The sequence below is a fragment of the Egretta garzetta genome, unplaced genomic scaffold (genome assembly GCF_000687185.1).
Source record: "Egretta garzetta isolate BGI_Z169 unplaced genomic scaffold, ASM68718v1 scaffold265, whole genome shotgun sequence".
Lineage (NCBI taxonomy): Eukaryota > Metazoa > Chordata > Aves > Pelecaniformes > Ardeidae > Egretta > Egretta garzetta.
This window is the reverse complement of record NW_009259789.1, coordinates 439,395-462,951: the sequence shown is the minus strand read 5'-3', so window position 1 is coordinate 462,951 and position 23,557 is coordinate 439,395. Positions and strand designations below refer to the sequence as shown.

The window sequence follows — 23,557 nt, the reverse complement described above, 5'->3', positions numbered from 1 at the left end:
GTAGGGAAGAGAGAAATGAAATTCCAGGAAGGTTTTGCTAAAAAATAACGAAGTTCTTATAATTTCACAAATACTATGTGTGTCTTCCCCCATCCCAAGAACTCAGATTTCCTCAATATTAGATTTCAAACCCCAATCAAAGTAAAGTTTTTTTTTCTGTAAATAAATCAATCCCACGTGCCTTTTAATTTCAACGTAACTTAAAGTATGTTCTCTTACCAGAAAAAGGATCAACAATTTCTGGCAAAGAACAAAGAGCAGAGTAATTACCAGGCAGGAAGGGTTGTTGCCAGTCATACAGACGTAGAGTTGATGATCCCAGTCTGTCCTCTTTGTCTCCAGTTTACGTTTTCCTAATTTAGGTGACACGGTGCAGAGCATCTGGACAGTTCTAAGTTACACAAGGAAATCTAAAAATGAGACACCATTCATTGGCCAAATAGATCAGCTTTTCCATATCAGGAAGCGATAATGGGGACAGGAATTGCATTGTCCTGTAGTGACGTGAGAGGGTGATGTGAGGAAATGTATGGAAACAAATAAGAAATGGGTTTTTTCTGTGATGGTCATTCCATCCAGTTGGATTGTAAAATGTGTGGCCATGTGTGATTTACCCCTAGTCATGGATTTCTTCCAATGGCAGGAAAGTAGGAGCATTTTATACTAAAATGCCTTGCACAGCCTGTTGGATATAAGGAACCACCTCTGCCAGGAGGTGTGTACAGCTGAGCAGGAGTATACTGCTAGGTAGAAATAAGGTTTTCTAATCTAAAAAGTTCGTCACGTGTGGAAAACAAGTTTCCCTCTTTTGTTTTGCTCAAATATATGTAGTACCTCACTAGAACTAGCAATAATCTGACAAATCAGGATGGCAGCCAAGTTCTGAGAGGATGGAGATAAATAAACTAGAACAGACAGATGAGCCCATCTTCTATGGCCTTCTGGCTCTCACATGCCAGAGCATCATGCCTAGTTTGCTGCATTGTTTCCCCACTGTTCATGGTGCGGGTGAAATATTACTTGAATCCATGTGGGTGGTTGGACAAGAAGGTGCCTCCTAACATCATTCCCCTCCTCTTTCCAGTGTCCAAATTTAACTACAACCCATCCGAGAGCTTGTTCGTGCTGGCCCCGGTCCAGTCCCTCTCCATTGGGTCAGTGATGAGCGCCATGGGGCTGGGGTTCCTCCTGTCAATGCTCTTCTTCATAGAGCAGAACATTGTGGCGTCGCTCACAAATGCACCAGAGAACAGGTAATGCTTTTGGTACTCTGTTTTCCTCTGTGGAGGGATGTCCCTGCATCTCTTCCCAGCACTGCTTATCCAAAGCTCATCTGAATATCAGAAAAGATATTCAGGACATGTTCTTCAGAACTTCTGTTGTCTCATATGAAAGTAACTCTACTGCTTAACTCCTCACCATCCCTAAAACCCGATGTTGTGGCAATGAGTCAAAAATAAAAAGCATCAATGAGTTCTTCACTTCAGCCTGTTTCTTCTTTGCCCACATGTGCATGTTACATAGGTATTTTGTATGGTTTGAGGTCTGTGGATGTACCTCCAGGTATTTAGGGAGTGTCTGACCCCTAAGGACGCTTGAACTGCTCTTACAATATAGAGAATTTTTTTGAAAATGACAAGCCAACGACCAGCACAAATATCCTAGCATGATATGCTGCAGTTGAGCATCGGGGGGGGGGGAAAAAAACAAAACATTTTTGGAACTGTTAGTTTCTAATTGAAAAGGTGGAAGTGACTTAAAACAGTATGTCTAATGTCTGATAGGTCTGATTTATGTGCAAATTTGAGTCGAGATGTTGCAACATTAAAATATTCCCTCTGATGTTTTCGTGCCAACTGCAATCCGATATGATACCAAGAATGAATGTGTATGGCTGGTTTTTCCCCGGGAAACCACCATGTCTCAGAGGATTTTTTGCTAATGTGATGCGTGGGAGGGTTCTCTCCCTGCATGACATACATTAGCATTCTCCATGTTGTAGCTGGAGTGGGAGAGAAGACAAGCTCGGATTCAGTTATACTAATTTGGTTTTCTTGGACTACTTGATTTTTCCTCTTATCTTTCTTATATCCCTTTAAGTAAAGCATAGCATAAGTCTGTAATGTAAGTGGGTCATCTCTTTCCTGATATGAGTTTTTTCTAAACTTTTTGTGTCTTCCACTAGGGTGCCTTTAAGGAATGTAAAATATTCTTCAGAGTTCTTCGTAGTGTTTTTCATAATGTCTTGTTACAGGGCTAAGCTTATGCTGATCAGGTATCAGGGCATGGGTTTTTAGAGACTGAAAAATTAGGACTTGACTGCTTCTGTTTGTGGTATCATCACAGAATAAAAATCTTGTCATCTATACCAGCCAAATGGAGAAGGTGCTGTTTGGTGTCTTACCAAATCTAGTGATTTCCTCATGTGGAAAAAACAGGGAAACGATGATGCTTGCCTGAAAGTACACTGATGTGTGTTGGTAAAGAATAAGCACAGCAAGCTATGGGACAGTCCAAGGAATACTGGGCTGGTCAGGCAGTGTGAAGATAACCCCTAGGTTATCTAGATCTTTGTATGTGTGTTGAGCTAGACCAGCTCAGTGGAGCCTCTCCATTGGTCAAAGCAGCTGTATACCACCCACAGTGCCACAAGACTGCTGAGACCAAACAGCGTCCTAAGGGGACTAAAATAATGCTGCTGTTAGATGTATGGCCTTTGTACTTAAAAGCCTTCTGGAAAGGGCAGGCAGGACAACTGAATGATAACCCTGGGGATGCTGGAGATGCCTTTTGCTCTGAGAAAGCAGCACATGAGCAGGGGCCGTGCTTTCAAAGCGTGAGCCAACACAGGAAGCGTGTTTACAATCCCACCCTTCCTGCCGGCACCTTCCAGCTTCAGAGGCGTTGCAGTGTAGACATCTACCTGACCTAGTCACCCCGTGGCCTCCTCAGTCAATGGAGGTGAGCCCTTCCAGTGAGACGAGTCTTTTTGTTCCCAAACCGAACCCCACCCAAAATTGCTGCTGCCTAAACAATGGCATCTGCTGCTCTCTGAGAAAAATACTGTGCATAGATCTTCATTTGCTGGGTCGTGTCTACTAGCTCCATGCACCTCATGGCCTAGAGCATCTTGGATGACTCCAAGTCTCTGGTTGGGTATTGAACAGAGCTTGCTTGGGTGGCATTAAGACACCTAAAAATAGTGTTCCCTTTCCAGTTGATGGTGCCTGTATTTCAATTCAACTGATTCCTTGTGTTATCTCAGGGTGACAACTGCAATCTGCTCTGATGGCCAGGCAGAAACGCAGCTATAGACCTTTAAGTTAGGTATCAAAGTCTGAGAGCTGAACTCTTCCTTGGTGAAGGCTGCCAGTTTCCCAGACAAACAAAATGGGGAGGCTACCGTGCATTCACCAAAGTTAGGAGCGTATCTCCTTGGTTGACTACTAAGGAGGAGCTGAAACTTAATGAATTCCTGTCCCATTTTCTTATCGTGCAGTAGCAATTACATAATTAGGGGATTACTGCAGCATACTGAGCATGTGTTCTGTCCACGAGGAAGAAGGGAGATGAGGGTTAAAAACAAGACGAGTGGGAAACTTCAGTGTCAGTAGTTTGGCAACCCATGCCCAGATTTCTAACCACTCCCCACTTGGACTCTGTTAGCAGATATACGTGTACATTTTGAGTGGACTCTACAATAAATATAGAGGCAAAATGCTGATGAAATTTTTACAGGCTGTTTTTTTCTTGGGTTGCCTTTGTGCTCAGTGGTGTTCTTGACTGCTTTGGGAGCAAACTAACAAGTTTCATTACCTTTTGTGTTCATGAAATGCATGTTGTAAAGCAGGAGGAGTGTGAAATCGCTCTGTGCATTGGAAGCGTGCTTTGGTGTTTAGCATTTGAGCTCGGGTTCAACAAGAGCAGCCTCTTACGGTTTGCACTGGATGTAACTGCTGTCAACAAAAACCTCGTTTCAGGTTGGTGAAGGGAACAGCCTATCACTGGGACCTCCTTCTTGTTGCGTTGATTAACACGGGGCTGTCAGTCTTCGGCCTCCCGTGGATCCATGCTGCCTTCCCTCACTCCCCAATGCACGTCCGTGCCCTGGCCTATGTGGAGGAGAGAGTTGAAAATGGACACATCTATGAGACGTAAGTAGGAACCGTGGAGCTGTCTTGGATAATTTTGATTTCATTTGTGGTTTCTTAACCCGTTGGGTATAGTGGGTTACACAGTTGGGGAGTTAGCTGTTGTCTTGAAGACCTACAAGATATGAAGGTGGAGGGGAGATGAACCAAATGAAGCCACCTCAGCCTGTGTGGCCTGTGACCCCACTTCATCCCCCTTTACCACACAAATTTATGCTCTCATCAGTGACTTGCAGTGGCCCGCAGGGATTCCACCCACTCCGGTGCAAATTGTCCTCTGGAAGAGTTGGACAAGGCCTCTTCCAGGTTTATCCTTGTGGAAAGCTGAGGAGATGCTTTGGCCAGATGTTTCCAGATGTCTTCACCAGAAAAAATTCAGTCTGATTCATTGCCTGAAACCTGTCTGGTGGTTATTACAAAGGGTAGGAAAAATGCAGCATTATTTCAGAGCTCTCATAGCATCTTCTGCCACGTTTTGGGAAGGCAAGATGCTTATTAAATTCTCTTGTTTTTAAGCAAAAGCAACTGTGAAGCCATGCCCGGGTCATGGCTTTCTATTTAAAACCAGCTTTTTTGCTGTTTTGAGTTGTCCAACACACTCTTATCGGAGACCTATTTAAAAAAAAAAAAATAATTAAACCCCTAATTCTTATGAAACCTGCTCCAGAATAGAGATTATCTGGTCTGTTTGATCTCCCTATGTTACAGTTGAGTGCTTTTACCTCAGAAGTGGTAATTTCCACTCACATGCCATTAGTTTTAATTATCCTGTCTTGGTTTCCATTTTCAGAGCTGCCACTTATCAAAAGTGAGGCTAAGTGGTCACTTACTTTTTGGGGGATGGGGTGGGTCTGTCTTAATTTCAGTCTCGCTTTCACACTGTTCTTGGTGCCAGCTGGTCCAGCCCAACCTGGCACATCTGCCTTTGGGGTCAGCGATGGACGGATTTCACCTTCCACATCTGGAAATTGATGAGTCTTGCTGCTCCCTGCAACGCTCCTACAGACCTTTCCTGGGAAATCAGTCCCTTGGGCTTGTATTCCCATTAGTATATGTTGGTATTAGTTGTTCCCACAACTATCTCTCTCTTGAATAAATGCTAAACCCTATTTCAGAAAAAAAGCAGCTTTGTAACTTGAGTTCTGTAGGGTTTTAGTCCATGCCCTTGCTCCTGGTGCCTGTGATCTGCTCTGGGATAACTCAGCTCTCCATTTCTTTGTGAGATGCAGGACTTACACTTTGAAACCCACGTGCCAAGCCTCCCTCCTGTGTCTTCTGATGTCAGTTTTAATACCTGGTGGCTTTTTTCCTGTTTTGCCACCCACTGTCTTTATTCTTGCACTCTGGCTTCTCCCTGACAAAGTCCAGTTCCCTTTCTGAATTAAAGTCTTCCTTCTGGCCCTTATCCTCTGCTCCTCCACCCAACTGCTCTAAAAGAGCATGGGAGAGCCCTCTTCCGCTGTGCTAACCTAGATGTGGCTCCAGTGATTATCCTAGAAAGGGCTGAGGGATGCCCTGCTCTTGATGAGCACTGCTCTTTCTCTGCTGGAGGCAAATTGGTACGTAAACGAATGCTGTGAACTGGGTATTGGGAGTGAAGAAGGGAAACCTGGTTATTTGAACTCCCTTTGAGACTGAAGCTTTTTGTTCTCTGCAAAGCATCGAGCTGTAAACAGGAGGCTCTGAGTGATGTTGTAATTTTTTTTTCTCTTAGTCAGCTCTGCTGAAAAAGAAATGTACTGAAGCTCAGTTAGAAAATCAAGAGTTCTTTCAGCACTGACTCCCTTGGCAGGCTCCTTTCCTGCACTCGAATCAAAGCTCTTGGTGAGGGTGATGATATCAACAAGAATAAAGATCTGTCACAATGAAAGCAAAATTTTCTTCTCCCCTGTAGAGTAACCACTTGAGTTCCACAAGGCAATCTGCAAATAGGCTCTCATTACTCATACAGAGGAGGTTGGGAACGGCTAATCCCGTGCTAGCCACACTTAAAGGATTCTGGGGAAATGAGCCTGGATTATGCTCTTTAATCTCCATTAATTACTTCATTTCCATTGCAGCCCAGGCTTTCTAGAGCTGTTTCCTCAAGGGCCAAGCCAGATTCTGAATGCTATGAAGTAGTGAATTCTTGACTTAATGTGACTTCTTGATGTCCTTTCCCTGGAAATAAGAAAGGTGCTAGAATTGACAAAAGACCAATTTGAGGCTGGGAACTTCAGCTTTAAAGGTACTAAGTTTGGTCAATTATGAGAAATTTTAGCTATGTTCTGATAAGAAATTCCAAACTACTTTAACATCAGCAGGAGCTGACGGTAGTAGTTGCAGTACATCTTGTGTGTGATCAAAGACTCTTCAGTGCCGTGACTGTTGCATCCCCAAGAGATGACGGGCGGAAAACTTCATGAACTTCAAAAATCCATTACCAAAGGGCTGCTACTCTGAGCTGTTCTTGTACTTGCAGACTCTTGTATCTGATTGAAATGCAGTGGCTTCATATCTAATTGTGATCCTGAGCTCTTTGGTTTGCGTGACTTCATTTGCAAGGAACCTAGCAGGCTTGTGCATGCTCAGACCGATGCGTGCAGGTCACGAGCATCCCCAGCAGTGGGTTAGATCTTTACCTGAAATAGCAGAAATGCTTCTTCCATAGTTTGCCCAATGATGAACTCCTCTTGTTGTGCCTGGATGAGGTTAAATCAATCAGTGCATCCTTTCGCTCCTTTGCTGGGACACTTGAGAGGTTGGCAGTGATTCTGGTAGCTCTGAAGTAGTCTGACCGCTCCTTATAGGACTATCAAGTTACTCTGAATTAGCTCTCCCAGTTGCACTTTAAGCTTGCTTGGCTCTGCCATCTCTGTCATCTGTTCCATGGTGATCCAGACCTGGAGGCAGTGAAAAGGGTGCCAAACGTATCCACTGAGGTGATGTCCCAGTTATTCCAGAGCTGGCAAGAACAGTCTGCAGACAGCTGAGTGGAGAGAAGTGCTCTCCTCTCCCTTGGCTTCTCTAGGCATTGGCAGGGACCTCTTGATATAGGAGACTTACAAGAAGATCGGAGCAAAATCTGTTTGGAAGGAGGAAAGCTGTGGTTTCTGCTGTTTAAAGCCTAGCTGGGGGGCGGGGGGAGGGCGTGGGGGGAGGTTTCTTAGTGGTTAACATCTCCTATGGCTCTTCTGTGCATCATCTCTTGGTAATCCTAGACGATATGTATGATCTGCCCCACTGCTCACCAAGGAATTCAAGTGTTGTCCTCAGGACTTTGTGTACTGTTTGTGATATCTGTTGTTCCTTAGGTCTCATGACCACTTGTGTTAATTTGGCCATGTTACCCAAATCCTGAGAGCAAGCCTTAGGCTGCTCTCTCTAAATACAGGTGTGGAAGGCTCCTTTGTCCCCACAGCTTCATTAATGCTCTTGAACATATAAACAGATTTGAAGTTCAACCTGACCTTACCTATAAACAAGACTCTTAAACTTAATATTGAAAAAAATTCACTGGGAAGCAATCTTCAGGACAGAAGGGATTGCAAAGTCCCAGCAGTGCATATGTAAAAGAGGGAGATGTGTTTTGCTAGATCTCATGGCTAGCTCTTGTGTTAATCTTCAGAGTATTTTGTGTACAGGGTTAATTTGGAATATGAGGCCACTAGATGACACCAAAACAGCCTATGGTCAAGAATTTTTCCTGATAATAGGGGGATTTGCTCACTAGCTTATCCACTGAATTGGTGGATTTATCTTCTCAAAAAAGTTACATTAAGAAATCCCTTTCTCTCTATTTATAAGTAGTCTTGAGAGATGAGGGTTTTCTGCCTGGTAGGTTTTTTTTCCAAACTAGGAGGAGGTGCTCACAGGTTTAGCTGAAGTGAAAAGAAAACAAAGCAACCTCCCCTTGCCCACCAAGTAGGCTTTGAAAGTTGCTGCATGCTTTCCTGTCAGTCTTTCCTTTCTACCCTTGAAAAAAGAAAAATCTATCTGTGGTCTGTCAGCTCTGGAAAATTTGCATTAATTAATTACATGTTTTGCATGGTAATAGGCAATTTGCAGCACAACTTGCTGTTATCCACAGCAGAATTAAATTTCTATCTCCCTGCATAGTGCTCTCAGCTTTCCCTTCCATATAAACAAGGAGATCCTCGTATACATCAAAAATGCTGACTCGCAGTCAAGAGAATTTTTTTTTTACAAGAGGTTCATTAGTTCCTGTAGAAGTCAATGAGTTTTCTTTTGGATAAAAGCCAATTGCATATGCACTGGGTAAATCGAGGAAAGGATTACTGCCCAGAAAGAGGATTCTTGCCTTTTTTTTTTTGTAATGTGCTAAACAGAATTAGTTTAGAGGGCAATTTAGTTCAGGATAGGATCTATGGAGCTTTGCAGAAGGGGAATTTGGCATCTTTCCAACTGCTCTGTTTGAGCTGTGGATTAAGTGCCTGGCTTGGATCCAGCAGAGCTCTGCCTTCTCAGTGTCAGCACGGGGCCAGAAGTGCTGATCTCAGTGCAGTGGAGATGAGTTTCCCTTTCCCGAGGGGCACGTGTCCTGCACCTACGTGGAGTAGTGAGCCCCAGCGATAAGCTTACATGAATACTGGGATATTATCCTACTCCCCTAATCCCTGTTTTCTTGTTTTCAGGATTGTGAGCGTGAAGGAGACCCGGCTGACAAGTCTAGTGGCAAACTTCTTAGTTGGCCTCTCGCTCCTGCTCCTTCCTTTCCCTCTCCAGTGGATCCCAAAGCCGGTCCTCTATGGCCTCTTCCTCTACATTGCATTGACCTCCATTGATGGAAACCAGCTCTTTGAAAGGGTGGCCCTCCTGCTCAAAGAACAGGTATGCAGGCTGGGGCACCAGCCTGGTAGAACGGAGAAGGAAATTGTATTTACAACCTTAAGGCCAAACTGTGCTAGGAGCTAACATGGAAAGGTGCCGGTGTTGGGAATGGGGTTACCCCCAAAACTCATGTTCTCAGGAGGCTGATTTCCAGCTCCAACCTGCACTTTCCATATCTCTTTCACCTTTTTCTGCAAAGAGGGAGTGAAACTTGGTGGCCTTTAGTTTAGCCTGGGTGCCACTGAGACATGAGCAAGAGAAGTCTTTTCCATTAAAGCGGACAAATGAGTGGGAGAGTAACGCAGTGTCAAACAACAAAAGTGGCATGGTTATTGTTGGGTTAAAAAAAGGTGGTAGCTGGATTGTTCATAGAATTGCACTGCATGCTGTCTGTCTTTCAAATTCTGCATAAATTGGTTTGGTTTCTGCATTTCCCTGCCACGAAAGTGTTTGAGCTTTTGTATTCAGGGCAATGCTGTGCATATAGTCCTCTTCTCAGGCTTCTAAGAATTGCTCTGGAGCCATTATCTCCAGAAGGCAAAAATGACTGTGTGAATGGAGCCAGGATAGCTGCTACCAGTGAAGACACCCCCTAAACTGTGTAGAGTGCAAAGCAAAAATACATTCAGACCATGCCTTTCTAAAAACCAGTTGCACAAACTGTTGCTCAGTGAATGTAGAGTGCTTGTAAGGTTTAAAGAACCACTGTGGGCTGTCAGCTGCAGTGTATATGCATTTTAAAATTTAAAAAAAAATATTTAAAAGTATATGTGTAATGTCAGTAAATAGTGATCGTTGATTTCCCCAACAAAGTCTCAGAACAGGTAACTTTTTGCTTTACTTTGCACTGTTATGTTGACTTGTGTGAAATACCACGAGGTAGGATTTTAAGGTCATAATTATATTACTTGCATTATTGAAACCCTTCTGATGTGTGACGAAACCCAATCTGGAAGATCTGTTTTCAAGCCATCTCCATTACAAGAGCTCGCAGTGTCAATGGTACCTGGGAGCAACAGCGAGTCTCCAGCTCACCTTCTCTTATGTAACAAGGGTCAAGGGCTTGGTAAGCCCCACATTTGGCTCTGCATCTCTGCTAATCTATCTTGATCTCTAATATTACATCCCAGAGGTTAAAACTGAAATCCGGGTAAAGATTACATTTGTCATGTCAATTTTTGAACGAGGATTGAATAGTTACTGATGTACGTGGAATATTACTTCTGGGTTTAGTACAAATTTATGCGTGGAATTTTCCAAGCTTTGGTTTGGAAAATTAAAAAGTATTATCAAATATGGAGATCTCCCTTTTCTGGAAACCTTTTAGTGAGTCATGGCACAATCTGAAATCCATTGAGTCTGTATCGGTGCCAGCAGACAGTCGCTCATGCTCTTCATTGATGTATAGACAGTGAGTCAAAGCCTGTGCTCAGACATGAGCAAGTAACTGTCAAAAGAAACCACGAGTGATATTTAGCCTATTAATGTCACTTTTTTTTCCCTTCTTTCTCAAAGAATGAATAGCTTATGAGTTGAGAAAATCACTGCAGTCTGAGTTCTTGCACCTCCCCAATCTCATCTCCTGGTCTTCCCCTACTGGGGTTCAGCCAAGAAATGGGACCACCAGGGTCAAGTGTGGAGTTGGATCAGCAGAGAACAGAAGGCTATAAAATAATGAGGAGCTGGGTTTCAGGTGGAGCAGCCATCCAGCAGTAATGACACCTAAATGCATCTGCTTACCATCACCCCCCTGCACACCCCCACAGGCACTTCACATGTTGCTGCAAAGCCCTGATAATCCTACTCAGGGGAATCTCATTACTGTACTTATCAAGATATTTTATTGCACTCCAGATGCTCCCAAAGGCAATCTTAGCTGTGTGGTTTGTCTTTTCTTCTCCAGGTTTCTAGTGCCCAGTCATCTTCTGTGTGTTGCTGCCAGTGCTGTGGTTTAAGGCACTTGCTTTAACCCTAGAAATCCTGTGTTCAGCTGTTAAACCTGTTAAGGACTCTCATGCTGATGCACTCTGTGTGTAAATTGATGACTTCCTTGAAACCCTTCTGTTCAAAAGCCTGTGCCACCTTCTGCAGTCTCAAGCCCAGGTCTCTGCACGCCTAACACGTAATTCTTCTCTTCCCAGACTGCTTATCCTCCGACACATTACATCCGCAGAGTGCCCCAGAGGAAGATCCACTATTTCACAGGCTTGCAGGTCCTGCAGCTCCTCATCCTCTGTGGTTTCGGTATGTCACCGTTGCCATACATGAAGATGATCTTCCCGCTCATCATGATAGGGATGATCCCAATCAGGTACGAAGCTTGGCTGCCTTTTTTCCCTGTCTCCCCTGCCTTTTGTCTTCAGGCTTGGACTGTGAGAAGTCTGAGTTGTCTAGAAGGGCAGCCGGTACTTATGCTGAGTAGCCAAATCCTGGCAGTGGGTGATGGTGACCTCTTCTTCACCAGCTTCTTGGGTGTGAGGAGGAATAGTGCTGACAGCCTGTGACTTGACTGATGCTGGGTGTTGTGCAGAGGGTTCTGGGCTGGCAGGTACCCTTCTTCCAGCCAGCAGAGAGGCAAATAAGTCTCTTGCTGCAGTGCCTGTGAGATGCCTGATCTTCCTGAGAAGCTGTAGTCTGAGCCTTCCCTCTAGCTATTTGGTAATGCCACTTACTACTTTGCAATTTGATTTCCTAAGGCCTGTGCTCAGAGCAGAGCTAGAAACATTTCCTAAGAGGAATCCTTATCTCTTATCCAGTGTTGTGGTGACCTTGCAGATCTCCTGCACTGCAGAATGCCATTGCCAATGATCAGTCAGGTCAAACTGGCCACATTTAGTCTTAAAATGTATCTTTAAAACTGGGAGGACCCCACGATGTCTTGCAGTCTTGGGAGAGAAACATTGAGAAATTTAACTAATTTCTTCCTTAATGTTCATTATCAGTGACTGCCCATCGTTCTCCAGTTAAATCATTCATGCTCTCCATCCATTGGATATAATGAGAAGCCATAATAAGATCTCGGAAGGAACAGATCTGTTTCCAGTCCACTTGATTATTTTTAGGCCAGCATGGCATCCAGTGATATCTGGTTGTCTTTAACCTTGCAGTCTCAGAGATTTTTTCTGTCTGATTTCAAAGTTCAAGGCTACCAATGTGATAACCTGCCAAGGCAGTTATTGCGATGTTTTCCTTGGGTGATAAAGATGGGTCCAGTTCTTTCTAAAACAAAAGCAAATGTCAAAACTACTATGGGGCTGGATTTTTAAAGACAAAACCTTGGAAAACACTGAAATTACTGTTCTTATGGTAGGAGTCTCTCACCCACCCTTCACTTAGGTGTGACTTTGGATGACTTGTTAAGTGGCCAGTGAATACTTCAACCCTGTGTAGTGCTGGATGATTGACTCCTGTGGGAGTTCCAAGTCTCTGCACAGAGCAGCTCAGTACAGAAAAGAAAACGTGGGTCGCTCTTTGCCAAACATTAAAGTTTTGGACATAGCGTAATAAGCTAAACTAGTGTGGAGAGAGTGCTGTGTCAAAGAATCTGATTTTGTAATAAGAGCTAGATAATTTAGTAGTGCAAATAGATCTTCTTTTGAGTAAATAAGGTACTGTCATCTTATATCAGCTCTGTTGCTAACTTGTTTCTCTTTCCAGAGAAACTTTTTCTAGTAGCAGGATAATCAGCCCTGCTGCTAAGGAGAACATGGTGCTACCTGGCACAATACAGAAATTTGCCCTTGGCTTTCCTTTCTCTGAGTTCTTTTGACTTCATGTAGTTTCTGTGGGCTCCAGCCGAGAAGGCAGCACTGTGGTGCATGAGCTCTGTACTTAACAATGATTTTTCACGAGTATTTGGCACTCTAAATAGATGAGACAGAGTAGAAGAAATGAAATATCTCTTCTCTTTTTTTCTTTTTAAGAAGTGAAGGGAGGAAGAGGAGATGGGAGAGTAGCCAGGGGTCAAAGTCAAGAATCAAACCCAAACGAGTGAGTCATGGCTCAGTGTCCCATCCAGAAAACCAGCCATGTTGCTTGTCTGTCTTAAAGCCACATTTTCATCTATCCAACAGCATTAGATGCATGATTTGCACTCAGTGGGGAGGGACCTTCTTTCTCCACTGGTATAGTGTTACTGTGAAAGATAATGATTTCAATGGCTTCTCATTATTGCGGTGGAGAACAGCCTGTTGGGAGAAAATGTGATCTTTTTGGGTATCCCCAGTTCCTGGCTTTGATTCAAAGCACTGGGATGACTTGCTTTTGGTTACGCTCTAATCCTCCCTCTGAGGAGTACTGAGGTCAAGGTTGCTCAGAGAGGAAGAATCTTCTTTCCACATTCTCTGTGATGCTTATCCATGCTCCCACAGCTCTCAAGCATTTTGTGTCGTGATAGGTCTATTTAAGCAGGTCCTGGTACTTCTCAGTAGTAACTGCTATTTGGCATCTCTTGCATAGCTATTGAAAAGGCCTTTCCAAGTCTTAAACTGGCTTTCTAGTGCTTTGTGCCTTATTGTAACAACTGAAGAACAGCTTCCTTGTTAAGCAAAGTATCAAACTAAATATGTGGTAGGATTTAATAAGAGCAACTTCATGCCTTATTGTTACAGTGCCTTGCCTTTCTCACCCAAATAGGTTCATTCACGAGGATGTTCTTGCAAACAAATAAAAAAAATCAAACCCCAAAAGTAAGGGAATGACTGTCTCCATGAGCCGATGGAGAATCCAGACACCACATAGGGATGGAGTCTACCAGCAGCCGGAGGAATTAATGTCACAGCCCTTAGCCTCTTGCCATGGTCTCAAGCCTTGCTTGATAGACTTAGTGCTTCTCTAAAGACCAAAGCTTCTGGGTTGTCTGTTAAAACTTCTTTGTGGCAGTTCTAAAAGGAGTGAGCTGGGGTACTTGGAGAACTGAGGGAAGCGCAAGACAAATAACCCCTGTATTCAGGACTTTGAGCCAGCCCTGTAAATTTAGAGGAGGTTTTCTCCTGTGAGCTCTTGGTGCCTGGTGTTGATAGTGTTGTAATGAGTGTAAGGCTGCATCAGGTGGGGTTTGTGTGTTGGGAAACTGTAGGGAAGGTGGTGAAGAAAGTAGAAATGAGAAGTAAATGGTGATTCTTGGCAAAGCAACACATCCACTAGCAAACTGGAGGCAGCAGGAAGCCATTGCCTGCCTCACCAGCACAAACCAGCAGCATGGTGGTGGGTCAGGTGAGACGGTACGGTTTTGGCACCTTTAAGACTTTGGTGGCAGAGTGCTCTAGGAAAGAGATTTTTCTGCTTGAGGGTGGGGATGATCTTCAACTGAAATGAGGAGGCTTCTTCTAGGAGGAGCTCTGCACTGTTACTCCTATAAATGCTGCATTTGCTTGCAGGATTGGTTGTTTTTACTTTTGCCTGCTTCATCTCCCCTTCAGCTGGGTGAATCCGTTGTATGCACGGCCATGGACAAACTCAACTGAGAGTCTCAGGACAGACAAACAAAATGTTACATAATGACAAACAGGCACTAATGCTATTTCTGGTTCAATCTTAGGTATAACCTGCTCCCTAGGATCATCGAAGCCAAGTACTTGGATGCTATGGATGCAGAGCATTAAACGCGGTCCTCCACACACGGAGCAATGAGGACAGCTCTTTGGGAGTTGAAAGGCAGCTTTGTCGAGGCGTAGAACAATCTATCTGCAGTTCTTTCTTTCACCACTTTCTTTCTGCTCTAATATGGCGTTGGTAATGCACACATATCAAAGACTGATTGAGCGTTAAAGTGTCAGACCAAAACAGCCTTGGACTTGGGAGGCCAATGCTCTTTGGAGCTGTAAGGCAAGCAAGCTTTATGGAAATGCTACTTTCCACATCCAAAACTGGAAACCCCAAAGATCAGCATGTCCATACGGTTGGAGCATGCGTTCTCAGAGTTGTCACGTGTTTCCTTGTTTGAGGGGTGGGGGGAATCTCATTTTTATGCACCGTGTCCCTTTCTTCCAAAACACTATCAGGACAGCAAATGGCCCTTCTTTTACAGAATGAAAGTCCTGGCCTGGCCTTTGAACTCAATTTCCTGTGCATCCGGTATCCCAAATTGGTATTCTGGGTGGGATGGCCTCATGCTAAACCACTGATTTCAGGAGAGATGTCTGTCCATCTCTTCAGATTAGCCAGGTTGGAAACAGATGTAATTTGTACTGATACAATCCATGGCTTTGGATGAATATTTAATTCCTACAAATGAGCTGGAAATGTTCAGAGGTTGGGCTTGCATGGTGATGTTGATGAAACCGCATCTGGGTCTAAGCTATTTGGGAATTATTTTGGATCTTTCTGCCATTGTTTCTTGGTAATCAAACACAGAAATGTCGTTTTGCACAACTGCAATGTTCTTGCTTGCACCCGGAGTTGGATGCTGAAACTTGTTGAAGGGCAGTTGTGTTCATGATTGCATATACATATGTACAGTAGTGCCTATGTGTACATATATACATATGGATTTGTGTATATATATTTTGCATAGATATACAAATAGGCCCGATTCTTTCAAAATATCAAGTGTTTTGTGCGGTGTTACCCGTGATGTCTTGACCATATACTTGTTCTCTGCTTCAGTGCTGCTTTTTCTCATTTGAGACATCCTCACTCTTTTTTTTTTCTTTTGAAGCTGCTCAGTTACTGGTTTTGTTCATGTGTTGCTTTATTCAAGATGTTCCTTTGCTTTCTTCTTCCCATGGCTTGAGAACTTCATCATTCTGTCTCGAGGCTCTGACATGTGAATTTTGCATTTAATTTTAATGTACAGCATGCAGCGAAAGGTTTTTCTCTTTCGCCTAATTGATATTTGTGGTCATTTCATTGTTTCTGTTTTGTAGCTAATCTCCAGTTTTCCCCACTCCCAGACATTATATTATATTTCTGGATGAATCTAACTTCTGCTGTCTTTTTATATTTCAGTTTATTTAATTTTGCTTGTACTATGGTCAGTTTTATTATTTGGAGTACTGTGAAACAAGCTGCCCTTTAGTTCAGTGCTTGCCTTTTGCTGCACACTACAGATCACAGGTAAAATGTTAAGAAAAATGTGGACCTCTGAAGATCATGACCTTTCAAAACAGCAGAAATAAGGGAAGAAGGGTAATATAAAATGAAATGCAAATACATTATTAGCACAGAGAAGTGTTTCTTGCAGATTGCTTGCCCAGTAAATGGTGCAGAGTTTTTATCAGCACACGCCCTACCAATTGGGTGTTCCTCTGCATGATGAGGAAGACCAACTCTGTAATGAGGGAGGAAGGCATCGGGTAAAAAGCTCCTATGCTGAAACTAAGCCAGACTCAAGCCACTTCAGATTTGGTGTATTTGCACTAAATATCAGATGGTATTTCATCTTAATGTAGCTGACTACGGCTTTAAAACTTGTATGAAAAATCTAAATTTTTATTTTCTTATGAAACCCTTGATTTTTGCCATTGATACCTGATGGAGGAGAGCAGTAAGTGTTCCCAAGAACGTGGCCATGGCTAATATCTCCCAGAGCAATCGCAGGGGAAAGCCCTCAGCTTAGCAAGCAAAGCAGTGTCGTGTGATCTTGAAAGCACTGACCTTCGTGTTGCAACAACCAACCCTTGTGGGACTGCAGAGAAGTCTCAGGGTCAGGATGGCCACCCCAGTACATCGAAGCAGTTTTGGCTCTCAGTCAGCCTTGGGGTAACTCATGCCATATCTGAGTGATGGCGTGACAGCAGGTATAAACATGTGTGTGGTTTCTGATCACCTTCATCAATATTTCCTAGCTTTTGAGTCACTTCTACGCTGAGATCATGAACAGCTGTTACCAAGGTCTACATGCAGAAACGGGGCAGTCAGCAAACAGGATTTTGGGGCGGTGCAAAGGCAGAGGTGGCAAAAGGATGACTGATCTTCAGTCAACAGAAAAAGAGCAGGTGACAGCAAACAGTTCAGGACCTGTTTTAAGACAAGGAGTGCAAAGGCCTGATGATGCTTAAATAACGTGCTTTTCTCACGGGTGTCAAAAGATTTAACCAAAGGTAGAATGAAAAGCATCATGCTGTGGTTGGGTAAGCTGTTAAATGCACGTGTCCTGGGGTTGTGTTTCTGGTGTCTCTGTCCTTGGCAGGAAGAAGTCACCCTGTGGGCTGGTTTAAATCATCTTGTGGATGTGGTGGCCAGAGGAAGGAGAGGGCATGCCCAAGGGAATGTGGCTCTGGTCCTCTTTGAGGAAGAGCAGAGGCCCTGGGTGAGACTACCTCCAGAGGAGAGCATGGTGGGGTGAACTGGCATGGAGGTCCTGCCAGAGGAAGTAGTTTTGAGATGTACCCTCCATCCCCCTGCTTAGAAGGACCAAGAATGTCCCCATTTAAAGCCTCTTCAAAAGGATCAGTTTCAGATAATGTCATATGTTTCTAACGGAGGTCACCTAAAATCCAGGTAGCTGGGGAGGAAGGGGCTTAAATATCCTTCATAACTCTTGTTTATCTCTCTTAGTGCTGTCACTTTACCAATAAGACTTCAGTGTTCATATTTTCTTTGTAGTATCAACAGGATTCTGTTTTGCAAGGGTTTTTTTCTGCAGAAGTCAGGGGCCAAAGAATCAACTGATGGGAAATCAGCACAACTCAGGGAAAAGAAGTTGTGCTGGCTTAGACTGGTTGAACATTTGGACCCATGTCTCAATATATTGGGTAGCGGGCAGATGTGAGACTCGAGGCCTCTTGGTTCACAAGGGGTTGTAATGATCCTGCAGAGGATTTTTTTTCATACAATTACCTTTTCTCTTCTTGTTTGCTTCTGGTTTTGCTGACTTAAGTGCAGGCGTTTCCAGGGGGTAGGCTAACTAGAGAAAGAGAGTTTGTTCAGAGTTCATTGAGCACTTTAATACTTCTGTGAAGGTTAAGACAATCGGAATGTAAAAGAAGTTTTATTATAAGCTCTTTATATACGCACAATGCTATGTATAACTGTTGCCAAAGAACTGGGTTTGAAAGATGTTGATAGCTATTAAGATAGTCCATGATGTTCACCTGGAACCGCAAGGTAGCAAAAAGCTTCCGAAACGAGTGGATTTTGGAAGTTAACCTTTTGACAGCTGCCAAAATGATCAGAAACTGGGAAACTTCTACTCTCAGGCTTGGAGGTTTTGGTCCTTGCATTGAATGTAGGAGCTAGAAGTTAGCCTGACAATTAAAATTGGATTTATACCTGAATAGTTTTGTTGGTCTGAGACTTATTTTGTTGCTTTCAAAAATACTGTTGGCACGCTACGTATGGAAATAGATGTGTTTCTCCATGTAAATTAAGGAAAGATGGCGAAAGCATGGACTGCTGAATAGGCGGTGTAGCACTTTCTAGATTGCTTAGGAAGCAAACCTGACAACTTCACTAGCAACAATCCCCACATTCTCTGGCGTCAACATTCGAAGCTATTAATAAATATTAAGTTCCCCTTGGATGTGCATCAGTGCGTTGCTGCGAAAGGATGGGGATGGAGTAAATGAATTCAACTGGCTTGCTTCAGAGCTGCCATCTGGTGAAATGCTTCGAGATGAGCCCAGCAACTGTGGGACGCGACGCACACGCTGCCTGATGACCTGTGTGAACGGGGATGCTCTGAAAACGAATATGGTAGGCGGCCATGTTTCCATATGCTCTAGGTCAAACAATTCTCCCCCAAAGGTCTGTATACCCAGCTGTACCAAAAGACTGAAACTGTAAACTTCTGCACATCCTATGTGGCTGCTTTAGAAACTGCTGCTGAACTGTGTTCTGTGGACACTCTTTGAAGAAACGTGAAGTTGGCCAAAGCTGGATAAAGCTGGAGAACACTTAGGGGTGGGAGGGAAGGAGTTTGGGGTCTTTTTGTGGAGTTCTCAGCAATGCAAAAGGGCCTGAGACATGCCATGTCACCAAAAGCACCTACCATTTTCCAGTCCATGTCCTACTAAGCACTTATCTACCCTACCTGTTGACACGTTTGTGTTACTCCTTAAGTGAGCTTTTCTTGTTCATTGTGTTCTGTATCTGCCCTTTGTAGTGGTTCTGCCTATCTGGAGGGTAAACGGGCAGAACCAGGTCTGGCTCGAGCTCATCTCTTGTGTCCATCCCCCCAAAACTTCAGTGCAAGCCACTTGCACTGTCATCTCCTGGCCCAGCTCTCATCTTCCCCAGCCCTTCTCTGGAAGCTGAGTCTGGCATCCCCATGGTGGAAATGCTGCCAAAGTGCTGAGTTGGGTGTTTTTCTCCGGAGAACTAGAGCCTGTGTCTGAGCAGCAGCATGGCAGTGGCTGCTCCCTTGGGACTTGCTTTGCTGTAATAGGCAATTATGAAGGATTCATAATTGTCCTACAGTTGTGCCATCTCCTGCATCTCTTCAGACGATTACTTTATGGTGCAGTGTTCCAGTTGGGCTGTCCTCCTTTCATCTGTCAAGCTTCCAAAACAACTTAGACGTAACAGGATGGGTTTGCCCCATCTCCTACCTGTGCTGAGGCCTGTGGATGTTAGAAGAGATCAGTATTCTCTAATTGTTTTCATATCTAATTAAAGCATTTAAGTACCAAACCCTGTCCATTGCACTCCTGGCTGCAGATTTGGTTGCAAAGAACAAGTCATCAATATTGTGTACAGAGCAGACAGACGAGGGAGCTGCCAGAGTACGCGCTTTAGCACTTCCCTCTTCAGCTTGTGTGTGTTTGCCTTTCAAGCTAAGGCAATCCTTGGCTGCCTCTGTCTTTCCCTTGTAGAAAACTCTGCATGAGCTTGGATCACTTATACTGCTCTGGTGCCGCATTAAATATTAAGAGCTTGTCCTGGGGGAGATGCTGCCTTCTGCTCTCCATCTGCATCTCTGTTGCAAATTGCTGCTTACTTGGAGAGCTGAAGTCTGCTCTTGAAGCAGAAGAGGGGATGCATGTGGCTTCTCGGTTGGGCATCTGTGTGACAAATACTTGCTGCTGCAAAAGCTACCGATGTTCCTCATTTAGCTGCAGGTGGGAGTCCCAAAGGTGAACAAGATGGCAAAGAGTTGGAAAAAAAACAGTTTGCAATTAAATGCTCTCCCTCTTGACCTGAGCTATGCTGGCTTTTTGCTGTTAGCATGCAAAGAAAGCTCTCTGGCAGAACAGTATTTGTTATGTGGTCGGGGGTTTGCAGAAAATCAGTGTATCAGATGCAACAGCTGGAGTATTGGTTTCGGTGCCTGGGAGGCTTGCTGAAGGGCTGAGATAGGTTCTCACCCTGCCTATCAGCAAGAATTGGTGTCTCGGCGTGCTTCTTCCAGGCATCGAATTTAGGTGGGTTTTAGGTGGGTTGGATGGCTTGGATGGTTTTCTGCAAGCGTCCGCATGAGCGATGGCAGGGTAATGTGGACATGCTGGTCTCTGCCAGATGTGGCTGGAGCAGAAGATGCAGCCCTTGGTGCTGTGAGAGATGGCATCTCCAGTTCTGCGGGTGATCTCTTTTCAGGAGGTGGTTGGTGTCATGTCTGGGTGACATGACTGAGCTCATGCAGTGTTCCCTCCTCCCCATGAACGGCTTACCTTGGCAGCTGTGTTGGCCACCTCTCTATTGTTTAAAGCACATATCTTATAGCATCACGTATTTCTGAACTTCTCGGATTTGGGATCAGTGCCACTGACTTCAAGCTGCATCCCCAGCAGAGTCCCAGCCTGCATAAATAGGCTTTTAAATGGTTCACATCTTTATTGCAGAGCTTCCTTTGCCTGCCCAGGTGTTAGCAGCTCCCTCCCATCTCTCAGACTTCTGATGCCAAAGTGTAATTAGGGCCCTGGTTCTAAGTGTCTGGAAGCTGTGACCGCTGGGATATGCGTTGGATGTGTCCATCCCCAGCAGGTGCTGGGCTGTGATCTGAAGTGCCCAGCAGGTCCGAGTGGATCTGTTCCCATGGGAGAAAGCACGGCAGCTGCTGGGAAGCGAGAAGCTTCCTGCGCTGTTGACCCTTTGTGAGGATTTTGGCCTCGCGCATTCGACGGAGCTGCTCTGATTTAATAAGTAAGGTGGCTTACTGCTCTGTTACTTCAGAAGCGTTTAGCCCCTCTGTTCTCCCTCTCCTCTTTATTGGTGTGAAGTCGTACCTTGTTCCCACACAGATGTTACCCCAAAAAGAGGAATTGTCTTAGTAAAGACAAAAAACACCCCCCACCTTTACTTCTCCAAAGCACGTGCTCCTGAACCTTAGTGCAAACCAAACCCCCTTCCCCTTGGTCGGTCTGTATCTTAAATACTCCCTCGTTTCCCCTCCTCCGTTCCTCGGAGGGGGTGTATATGCAGGGTGAGCTCTGAGGAGGTGATTTAAGAGGAGAAACCTTCCTGAGGCAGAACCAGCTCATCTCCAATCCTGCCTCCTGTTTCCGTGCAGGCAAATGCCGGCGGAGCCGCTTGGCCGGGGCGGGCTGGAGCCTGCTGGGAGAGACCCGCGGGTGGGTTTACTTTCCAAGGTGCGTCCCATGGTGTGTAACGGGTTAAATGTTTCCGTGTTTGGTGCCCAGGAGGTTTCTGTCACGGATTGCTGGGGAACTATTTTAAGTGAGGGAAAGCACATGTTCCTATTTAGGGAGATATGGCCTATAGATATTGCACTTCCTAAATATGCTCTTACAGCGCATGCCTCTATCTAGTGTTGATTTTACAGTGAATGATTCCTTTTGATAAGAGTTGCTTGGGGCGGCGGGGAGGGGAGGGAGAGGGAATTCCTTTATTGTATAAGGAAACTCTGTATTTAAAAACAAAATAAAAAGAAATATACTGTTTATAGATTTCTACTTTGTGCCTAGTCAGTGTCCTTATTTTAACCTTAAGCTCCCAACGTTGTTTGGACGTCTCTCCCAGTGCTGATGTGTGTATTTCTCTGGTGACTGGTGGGGATGTCCCTATAGCTGAGACGCTTCTGTAAAGCCCAACACTTCTGTAGCATTTGAGCATCTCAACGGTGAACGTAAGGACGTGTGGTTATCTTACCTGTGGGAGTCTGGGGAGCCAAAAATGGGATTATTTCAGGCTTTAATGGGAAAGTGTAAGAAATAACCACACCTTTTACCTGCTACGGTGCACTGAGAGCATCTGGACCTGGCTGGCATTGCCCTTGTGGTTCTGACTTCCTTGGCATCATCCAAACCTGAGATGAGCCAAAAATCTAGTGAATTTTGTGTTGCGTGGGAGCCTGAGAACGATCCGCTTCTCCAGGGAGTAAATTCACCAGTTACCTCCTGCGGGATCCAGGCTTGCACAGTTGCCCTCCAGCTCCCTCTAGCTCGTCAGGGTCCTTGAGCTTACTTTGCAGAAAGAGGGGCTTTTTGCATGGGACCGCAAGCTGAAGTTGAGGTAAGGGTAGGACTGGCATGAGCTGCCCTAGAAGTGATGTTCGTGACCCTTTTAAAAATATATATGTGTGCATATGCATACCTGTGTGAACAGGCTGTCAGGAAAAGGGGGGAATGGTCCGTGTGGTGGTAACTTCAGAGGGCCGTGGAATACGTGAGCAGTCTCACATTTTTGAGACCTGAGCTGCTCTGCAAAAGCTGCCTGGGGACCTTTGGGATGGGACGGTCCCCAGGGTGGTGAAGCAGCCACTCGGGCTGTTTGCTGCACCAGTCTTGTGCCATCCTCTTCTGCAGAAAGGTTAGGGGGGAGCTGGGTGTGGGGAGGCTCCTGAGCCCTTTCACAGCTCTGCGTTGCCTGCGGGAAGGTGGATTGCTCTAAGAAGGGACATCCAAAAGGAGACGGAGATCCTCAGACTGATGCAAGAACAAAGGCTTTGGCAGCAAGAAGCAGCTTGGGGTGGGAGGGGAGTGGGGCATGTGGCACATGTCTTTCCCTTTTGAGGTCTTGGTCTGTGGTGAAGGACCGCATGCGTGGGGTGGTTGTCCTGAAGACCTGGGCATCCTCTTGCCAAGATGACTGGAGAGCAAGAGTGTGTTCCTAGCCAAGGCTGCTCCCTCCCGGACAGGCTGGAGGTGCCAAGAACGGGACCAAAGAATTGGTAAGAAGTGGTTGTGTGTTCATCAAAACACACCTCCTGGGAGCTGGGGGTCACCTGGGCCCCTGAGCTTTCCATGGCCGCTGGCTTTCTCTGGCCCATGAGCGTCTCCTCCCAGAACAGCCCCCCAGGTCCATGCTTGGTGCCCAGGAGTAGCCTTGGAAAGCCAGGGAGGAGAAGCCCTTCTGGGCTGAAGGGAGGAGTGGTGAAGGGCTGGGTGCTACACCAGGACCTTAAATGCACGGGGATGCAGCGAGCCCCTGGGGATGGGTGCTGAGGAGCAGAGTGGGGGTGAGCAGGCCCCGTTTGTCATCTTCTGGCTGTCACTGCATGGGGTTTGGGCTGATGAGCAGCCTGGCAAGGCTGTAACCCTGCGAGGTGCATCCCCCTTCGAAGCAGATCTCTAAAAGCAGTAGGTTTAGATGTCGGCTGTGTCTGGTGCAGATCTGGGCTTGGGAAGGAAAGGGTTGGATGGGGATGTGTTTCTCCCCATCGTGTCCATCCTTCCCCACCAGGATGCACATGCAATGCACTGCCAGGAGCTTTGCAGGAGGAGTTTAAATATCCATTG

At 45.1% G+C, this 23,557-nt stretch overlaps 1 protein-coding gene across 6 annotated transcripts in view; it reads left to right on the top strand.

The window, feature by feature from the left end:
• Positions 1-18,807, top strand: part of SLC4A11 (solute carrier family 4 member 11) — a 100,306-nt gene extending 81,499 nt beyond the window's left edge. For all 6 annotated transcript variants that reach the window (XM_009639560.2, XM_035895052.1, XM_035895055.1 and 3 more), the window contains 5 exons: positions 1,085-1,253; positions 3,981-4,154; positions 8,786-8,981; positions 11,123-11,292; positions 14,521-18,807. In XM_009639560.2, coding sequence (XP_009637855.1) covers positions 1,085-1,253; positions 3,981-4,154; positions 8,786-8,981; positions 11,123-11,292; positions 14,521-14,584 — 773 coding nt within the window. In that variant the 3' untranslated portion in view covers positions 14,585-18,807. The remainder of the gene's footprint in view (positions 1-1,084; positions 1,254-3,980; positions 4,155-8,785; positions 8,982-11,122; positions 11,293-14,520) is intronic.
• The last annotated feature ends 4,750 nt before the right edge of the window (positions 18,808-23,557 follow it).